Below are 8,791 nucleotides of genomic sequence, written 5' to 3'. Positions count from 1 at the left end.
TTCCTGATCCACAGCTGTGTCTGTGCCTGAGGGAGGAGGGTCTGAGTTCACTCTCCGAAATGAAGGCGACAATCTCCCCTCAGTTTGACAGGGAATTTGACGGCAGCAGAGTACGTGGGCCTGCTGATCCAGGCTGCCCCACCGCTGCTGCCTCTGCTGGGTGGGCAGGCTGCTCAGGAGTTGAAAAGAAGGCGGTGACCGAAGTGGGTAGCAGAGAAAGGGGCATCTGTTTACAGCCAGTATGTCTGGGGGCTCTCCCAAACAGTAGAGGCCCACAGGAGAGGGGCTGTAGGGGCATCTTTCTTCTAAGAAGACTGAGGTTGGGACAGATGGGCTCTGTTCCCTGGCGAAGACGCAGAGAAGGAGCGGGTGTGAAACCTTCTCCTTCCTCATGTCTTCTTTGCTCCTTGACGAGTCCGTGGCTCAGCTCCCAGCTGCCCGGGCGGCTGCCTGGGCCGAGATAGGGTTCTATATCCCAGAGGCCTGGTGTACCCACCTCAGCAGGTCGCCCGGGAGAGGCAGGAGAGAAGGCCTCTTCCTCCTTTGTGTCCAGGCAGAAGTGGCCGCCGCGCCCGGAGCGGGTCCCGCGGCAAAGGCCCGGCCAGCCAGCGGGCTGCACAATGCCACGGCTGCTCGGCCAGCCCGCGCCCTACCCCGTCCTGCCTTCCTGTCACCGCCCTTCCTCCGGCTCGCTCTCTGCACGCCTTCCTTTCCCTGCTCTCCCCCTCTTTTCATCCTGCCTCCCCTCTTTTCTGTAATTCTCCCCTCTTTCTTTCTTTTATCCTAATCCGTTTTCTTTTTTCCTTCCCTCCTTCCTTCCTCCCTTCCTCTCTATGGGCCTGGCGCCGGGCTTCAATCTTGTTGTCTCAGGCTGTCTCGGGCTCTGTCCTCTGATGTCCCCTTGGTCGCAGTCTGGCCCCAGGCCCTCTGACGGCTACACAGCTCTGCTCAGCATTGCCAGCAGTCACCCCAGAGCCAGGCAGGGTCCCCAGCCGCCTGGGCTGGGGGAGGTGCTGATGGCGCTGGGGATCTGGAGGAAGCCTCGGCAGGGGAACGGGAATCTCCTGTCTGTTCCTTGAACTAGTGAGGGAGAATTTTTGATTGACAGCTAACCCGACTCCATCAAGGCCAAAGAGGTATGCTGTTTCTTGGTGTAATTTGGATTTCCCAGACCAGTCCAGGCCGGGGCAGGAGAGCATAATCAGAGCCGAGGGTAAAGTGGCTGAGGTCCTGGGTCATCTCTCCCCAGCCGGGTATTTCTCACGTCACACGCCCCCCATGCGTCGAAATCCCAGCCCTGCTAGACCGAAAAGGACATAACCGGGGTGGTGGTGGGGGGGTAAGTAGGGACTGGGGAGGGGGCCTGGCAGGCTGGGGTCAGTGCTTCGAGCTGCAGATCTATCCTTCCCCCTCAACTTCCCCCCACCCCAAACACACATATTACACTCTCTGGGACACCTCTCTCTAGCCCTTCTCCTCCCCAGAGGAGACAGGTCGACAGAGATGTGCGGTGGGGGGGAAGCAGCCTCTGCCCCCCACCCCTGGCATTTGGTCCCTTCCTGGGGACAAGAGGGGAAAGAAGGGCAGGCGTCTCGGATCTGGGAAAACTCATCCTTCCCTGCTGCCTCAGAGCCTGTGTCTTAGCCTCAGCTCCTGCCTGTTTCCCCTAGCGCAAACTGGACTCTTCCCTGCTGACCCTGAAATTGTACCCCTCCTTCAAACTCACTCTGCCCCGCCTAGGGTACATCTGTCTCTGGGGACATCACCTGCTCTTCTCCCCCGCCCCCAGCCAACTTCCCTGCCCCCTCTCTTGCACCCACACTGAGAATTTCCTGCTTGCCTAAAGCCCACTTTTGCTAAACCACCATGGGACAGTGTGATGGAACGCAGAGGGCTGGGCAATGAACCCCAGATTCAAGGAGGAGGGTAGCGACCAACTTATTGGGGGGAGGAATCCAAGTTGTGTGATCTTCCCTACAATCACACTACCCCTCCAGAATTCCTGTGTCTGACTCCAAAGAAATTGCTTTCTCCCATTCCTCTGTAGCTTTTTTCCCGTTCCAAAAACAGCCTACAATTTTATTTAATGAAAGACACATTTATGAACAATCAAATGATCCTCATAAAATTTTTATTGAAGGACGTAAAAACAAGCTACTTGCCCACGACCGAGGTCGCTCTCTCGCCTTGCCCGCTCTCACCCTGGCTCTCTGCAGACAGAGCCCTGGAGTGACTTCTTTTTGGGGGGCGGGGGAGGGCAGGATGTCTCAGAGGTGGGGTTGGGGGCAAAGGAGGGCGAGCAGGAAGACGGGATGGGGATACCCCACTGAAGTTGTGTAGGTCTCTCCTCCACTTCTTCAGGCTGGCAAAGAAAGATAAATAGATACAGACAATAAATTTAAAATAAAGGCGTTTGCATATCTGTGCCAAAGCCAAGCGAGGACTTCTGGTGACAAAGGTGTACGAGGTCCCGAGGTCCTACCCCTCCCACCCGCGGACCACCTTGCCCAAGCTTCCTCTGCCCCAAATTTGGGGGGCTGAGTTGGCCAGTGGCAGAAGGACGCTCCTCTTCCCCTCCTTCCCTCCCTCCACCCCAGCTTCCCCAGTCCCCTCCCACTCTCCCTCCCTCGCTGCTGCTGCTCCTGAAAGAAATACATACATACACACTGTTTAAAAACGTATTTTTAAAAGCCACGTTCGGAACTGACAATCGCTGATCTCGGCTTGCGCAGAGACTGCGGGAGCGTCGGGGCCGACAGAGACGGATTACGTCAAGAAATAGTTCCTCCACCTACCTCGGCCGGCCTCTCCGCCCCTGCGGGGCTCCCGCACCCAGCTCGGCCCCGGGGGTCCGGAAACCCTGGCTTCGGGGAGTGGCACTTGCACCCCATCAAGAAATCTTCCCGGGGGTGGGGGCGGAGGCCATCTGCTTAGGGGTGGACACGAGCCAGGGGCTTCTCTGCTGACATGCGAGTTGTCCTGAGGGAGTGGCCGGGTCCTTGGGTCCAGAGTTGCGAACCCCCAGGAAAACGCAGGTCGCGGGGATCAGCAGAGAGAAGAGGGTGGGAGAAGGTTAAAAAAAAAAAAAAAAAAAGCCAGGAAAAAAAGCCCCTGCGCATTGATCCGCGCCGTATTTTTGGGTAAATACGATCACGTGGGGGCCGGGGAGCCAATGAGCTGCGGGGAAAAGGCTGGAAAAATAATTACCTGCCTTGATTGTTCTGTGAGCAGATAAAAAGTACATATACAGTTCATACAATAATCTTATGTATGTAAAACCCTGTTACGATGTCGGCGACGGGGCCCATCAGTAACTATTACGTGGACTCGCTCATCTCTCACGACAATGAAGACCTCCTAGCGTCCAGGTTTCCGGCCACGGGGGCTCACCCCGCCGCCGCCAGACCCAGCGGTTTGGTGCCGGACTGTAGCGATTTTCCGTCCTGTAGCTTCGCGCCCAAGCCGGCCGTGTTCAGCACGTCGTGGGCGCCCGTGCCCTCGCAGTCGTCCGTGGTCTACCACCCGTACGGCCCCCAGCCCCACCTCGGCGCCGACACGCGCTACATGCGGACTTGGCTCGAGCCGCTGTCCGGCGCCGTCTCCTTCCCCAGCTTCCCGGCCGGGGGTCGTCACTACGCCCTCAAGCCGGACGCCTACCCCGGGCGCCGCGCCGACTGCGGCCCGGGCGACGGCCGCAGCTACCCGGACTACATGTACGGCTCGCCCGGGGAACTGCGCGACCGCGCCCCGCAGACCCTGCCCTCGCCCGAGGCGGACGCCCTCGCCGGCAGCAAGCACAAAGAGGAGAAGGCCGACCTGGACCCCAGTAAGTTGGGAGCAATTTTCCTTTACAACCCGCGCGGGAGGGGAGGGGAGGCCGGGCGGGGGGAGCCGGATTACAGCCCCTCCGAGCGGCGCAGGGAGCGCGGGAGAGGGGCGAAGGCGAGGGGGTGAGGACTCAATAAAAGCGAATTACCTTGGGGAGCTTTCAGGGGCAGGAAGGTCTGAGAAGGGCGCCCAGGGAGCCAGGTTGGGAGAAGGCTGAAGGGGGCTCCTCTCCCAGGAGCTGGCTTTGATGAGACCCCCGCCCACACACCCCCCGGCCCAGGCTTTTTGGCTCAGTCGCAACTTTCGAAGAAATGCAGACAGGGCCAGGGGATGGGGTGGGGGCAAGGTTCATTTTATGGTTTGGAGTGGGATGGGGGAGAGATGGGGAGGACACTGGGGGCAGAGAGGAAATAACCCCAAGGAGAAAAGCCACCCCTTACCTCCCAGGCAGTGTAGGGGTCCTCACTCCACTAGAGATGCATAAAACAGAGGGTCCATGGGCTTCTCCCCCAGGAAGCCTGGGTGAGGGGTCTGGGGGCTTTCCCAGCCTAGGAACTTGGAGAGATCAGGACTTCCAGAGTTGGGGGAGAGAAGTGGGGTCCCAGTCTCCTTAAACTTGAGAGCCCTCTTCTGAGTGTCTGCAGGAGAGAGGGGTGGGAATGGGGGTCAGGGAGGAGGAGTGGGGAGCGGGAAGCGGTATCTCCCCCGATTAGAGAATTGTACACGCACACAACACACACACACACACACACACACACGCACGCCAATCAGGGAAACAGGAGCCTTCTGAGTATTGCAAAGAAAGGCAGGGGGAGGTGAGGTGAGGTGGGGGGACAGGTGAGAGCTGCAGGTCCAGAGAAAGAGGAAAGAAGGGGAAACAGCAGGGGAAGGGGTGCAGCCCCTGGGTGTGAGGAAGTGTCTGGGGGAGTCCCAGGAGGGGGTTGCAGGAAATCCTTTCCTGCAGCCCCATAAGGGGCCAGGGCCTAATTATACCCCTCTGAAGGCTTCCCTCCTTGCCCTCAGCTACTCCCATAAACCTGAAATTGGAGGCTTGGCTCCTGCAGAGCCTGTCCTGGGGCTGGCAGGAGGAGGGGGCACTGGAAGCCAAACAGGGAAGCTAAGATATAGGGGAGCCTGTCCCCAAGGCCAGCAGCTCCCTGGGGAGAGGAGAAAGGCTTTTCCCATCCCAGCATCACTCTGAGAATTCGCCTCAGCAGGGTTGAATTCTGAGAGAGCGGAGATGGGGCGCTGGAGAGGGTAGTGAGGGGCTTGGGGACTCTCAGGGTCAGGAAGCAGAACTGCTGAAATTTCAGGACTTGGTCGTGGGCTGGGAGGATGGGAGGGGGCAGAGGAGGAGGGAAGTGGGGAGGAGAGAGACCTCGCTATAAAAATAAAAAACAAGAGAGAGAAGCGTTTATGGGCCTATGAAACGGTTGGGAATTTGGACTTTTTATGGGGATATTCTCGAATTACTACTCTTGAAGCTGAGGACCAGACTGTAGAGGCTTTGATAGCTTCGATTTCCTATCGTTTTAGGTGCTGGAAACCGAGGAGGGGGAAGATGAGGAGGGGGGAGAACGCAAAAGGAGTAAGGGGGGAAATTCCTCAAGTAAAATGTGCCCAAATTCAGGTTCAATTATTGGGTTTGGGGAGCCTGGCTGAGGCTGGGGGGGTGGTGCCAGGCGTCCTGGACTGGAAAGGGGCTCCACTGACCCCTGCCTGTGTTTGGCCCTCCAGGCAACCCCGTGGCCAACTGGATTCACGCCCGCTCCACAAGGAAGAAGCGCTGCCCCTACACCAAGTATCAGACGCTGGAACTGGAGAAGGAGTTTCTCTTCAATATGTATTTAACCAGGGACCGTCGGTACGAGGTGGCCCGGGTTCTCAACCTCACCGAGCGGCAGGTCAAAATCTGGTTTCAGAACCGGAGAATGAAGATGAAAAAGATGAATAAAGAAAAAACCGACAAGGAGCAATCCTAAACCCTGCCGCAGCCTGCTGCCTCGGCACAGCCAAGGGAAAAACAAAAAACCCACAAAAATACCCCGACGCAGGCGGGAGACAGCACGAAAAAGAAAAGGAATGAGCAAGATAGAGAAAAGCCAATCGGCTTAAAAAGGAAAAAGAGGGAAAGGGAGAAGGAAAACTCTTGCGAGATTTGGGAGGGTTCAGTGTTGAGAAATTGGTGTTTTAGTTAGTTCTGCCCAGCAAGGAGGAGGAGGCCGGGAGAGAAACCGCGTTCTCTTCTCCCAGCGCAACTGAAATAAATGACACACACAAATGTGATTTTTTTCCTCCTTTCTTCAGAGAAGCCAGTACTTGAATCGCTATATTTCTATTTTTTTTTCTCCTGTGTTGTATTTGGTCCGGGCCATCCTTCCCCAGGCCTGGGGTGCTCTGAGTGCAGATTTTGTACAAAAAAAAAAAAAAAAAAAGACACACACATATACACAAGAACGCTTCCCAGCCCAGGAGCTGAGGGGCGAGGGCCGGGGACCATGCCGCAGGCTGGGTCCGGCGGCTCAGGCCAGCGCCTCTGGCGTGTACATAGCAGTGTCAACTCATCCCCAGAGTCCGTCCTGTAACGTGCTTCTGTTTGTTGTGGTAGAACAGCTCTGTGTTAATATATCGAAGTCACTTAAAAAACCAGAAACCCAACCGTATCCAGTTCTCGTTATTTCTCCTCCCTGTGGCTCTCAGGCTTTCTGGCGTGGAGGAAGCAAGTGCTTAGATCCTTTCGGGGAGGCGGGAGCCAGGCAAGGGGCTCCCTCTGCTTCGGAAGGGCAAGTCCCCAGCCGCTTCTCCAGGCAGGGTGTGATGGGGCTGAGGGCTCCCAGGGTGCAGCGGAGGCTGCCGAGGCCCGGGTCCAGTTGTGCCTGCCCAGGCTGGCTGCCTGTGAGTCTCCTGGTAGCTCGATGGAGTCCCTGGGGGTGGGGGGCACAGCATGAATGGTTTTCCCTGGCTGTAATTAATTGTAATAATTTATGAGTACATGAGATCGGAGAGAAGAGATAGGTAAAGATGAAAGTTGGGTGCTGGGTGAGGGCCCGGGCTGGATTCTTGCCCGGCTGCATCGGTGCTTCGAGGGATGGCTTGTGGGGAGGGGGGGAGCAGTGCTAGGGAGGGTGTGTGGTGAATGGTGAGGAGGAAGAAGGCCCAGCAGGCCTCAGGGAGCCGGACAGGCACTGGGCATTGAGAGTGAAAGAAGGAAGATGCAGAGAGAGAGTAGGGAGGGAAGAAAAGGAGGAAGGAAGGAAAGAAGGAAGAGAGGCAAGGGAGGGAGGAAAGAGAAAGAAAAAGAGGGAAAGAAAGAAAAGGAAGGAAGAGAGACAGGGAGGAAGGAGAAAGATGGCAAAACCAGAATCAGAATTAGATTTAGTTTCTACTTCTCAATGTATTCTCAGCTCGTCTCTCTCTCTCTCCACCTCCTGGTTCTCTCTTTTCTAATCAATCTCTCTCTCTGGTGCTTAGTTTGAATGTTGATCTGGGGGTGACGGGGTTATGCTGAGCGGCTGCAGCATTTCTGGGAGATGGCGCAGCTAGGGCCCAAAGAAGCTGGTCAGGGATTAGCCAGGAGTGGGGTGTTCTCTGGTGGCTGTGGGACCCAAGGGGCAAGGATGTGGGGATGTGTGTGTAACAGCCCAATGGGGCTGGTTGGCTGCGTAGCACCCCAGAGCGCCTTCCCCAGAACCGGCAGTTTTCATCTGCTAATCAGAAGCAGACTCAAGCTGCCGGGTATGACTCGGCCCGGCGCCCCCATTCTCGGAAATCCCCCAATCTGGAAACTATTAAACTCAGACTGCTTGAAATATAGCCCTTTAATATCTCGGGCTGCCCATTCTGGCGAGGGTGCAGAGTGTTGCTCTGAATACTTGGGGAATACCACCGTAGAAGAAAATAATTGGGGACCCCAGTCCCTGTGCAGCTCCCTCCATGGCATCACCTTACAGGACTGGTGAGGCACTTGTAGGGACCAGCCCCTTCCCCATCATTTGAATCTCCTACCCCCTCCTTCTACTAAATACTCCAATTTCGGGGGCTGGAGGAAGGTGGGAAGAGGTGAACATTTTGTTTTGATAATATTTCCTCTCGTTTTCCCCGCTTAAGAAGAGACCTCCCCAATTCCAGAAGCGATTGTTTTCTCGGTCCTTTTGGAAGGTGCTTTGCCTGTAGTTTTCTCTCTTTTCTCGCTTCCTCGCTCCTCCTCTGGGCCATTTTACTGTTCTGGGACCCTGGCCGCAGTTCCGCACCGGGCAGAGGACAAGGCACCCGTCTCCCTCGGTCCTGACCGCCGGGACTCAGGCTTTTCTCCGGCCCGAGCTCGGCGGCGTTTCCGGGCCTCCACCCGGCCCCTGCTCCAAGGCCCTGTCGCCTCCCCTCGTCCGTCCGCCAGCGCGGCCTGCTTCCTGCGGCCCGCCTGAGCCGGCCTTGCTCCGGGCAGGAAGGAGGGCCCTGAGCAGAGCGTGGGATCCAGAGCAGGCCCACCCGGTCCAGCCCACTGTTCAGTACCAGCTCGGCCTCCAGCCTGCAGGTCAGGATTGGATTCTAGTTTTATTTATTGTCATTTGTGAACTCAAACCACAACAACACAACACACATCTGGGGAAAGAAACGAAAGCTGGGGAGGAAAGAGGGGCTTGCAAACGCCCCCCTGCCCTAATCTTCTCCTCCCACCTCTCCTCTGCTCCTTTGTCAGAATCACAAAACCCTAAATGTTGTTCCACTTGGGAAGGCAGAGGATAGGTACATTTCCGCGGCCCCGAAATGCCTCTTTTATGGCGCTGTTTGTCTCCCTGCGCTGGATTCTGAATGGGGCCGAACAAAACAGCAGCGCGGAGCTGGCTAGACGTCTGGGCTTAATTGTTTTATGGTTTAAATAAGGTGGACACTCTTTCCTTTGAAATCGGATTATAGGAATGTTTTGTCTATGGTCCACGGAGAACAGGACCTCACTGGCTGGGAG

At 56.6% G+C, this 8,791-nt stretch overlaps 1 protein-coding gene across 1 annotated transcript; it reads left to right on the top strand.

Annotated features, from left to right (window-relative positions):
• The first annotated feature begins 3,186 nt into the window (after nucleotides 1-3,186).
• On the top strand, nucleotides 3,187-6,513 carry HOXC9 (homeobox C9). Its single transcript, XM_079937753.1, has 2 exons — nucleotides 3,187-3,826; nucleotides 5,566-6,513. Exons 1-2 carry the CDS (start codon nucleotides 3,289-3,291, stop codon nucleotides 5,808-5,810), a joined length of 783 nt encoding a protein of 260 aa, XP_079793879.1. The 5' UTR covers nucleotides 3,187-3,288; the 3' UTR covers nucleotides 5,811-6,513.
• The last annotated feature ends 2,278 nt before the right edge of the window (nucleotides 6,514-8,791 follow it).

Source organism: Stenella coeruleoalba (genome assembly GCF_951394435.1).
Source record: "Stenella coeruleoalba genome assembly, chromosome: 11".
NCBI classification, from domain to species: domain Eukaryota; kingdom Metazoa; phylum Chordata; class Mammalia; order Artiodactyla; family Delphinidae; genus Stenella; species Stenella coeruleoalba.
This window is presented reverse-complemented; position numbering and strand designations above follow the sequence as displayed.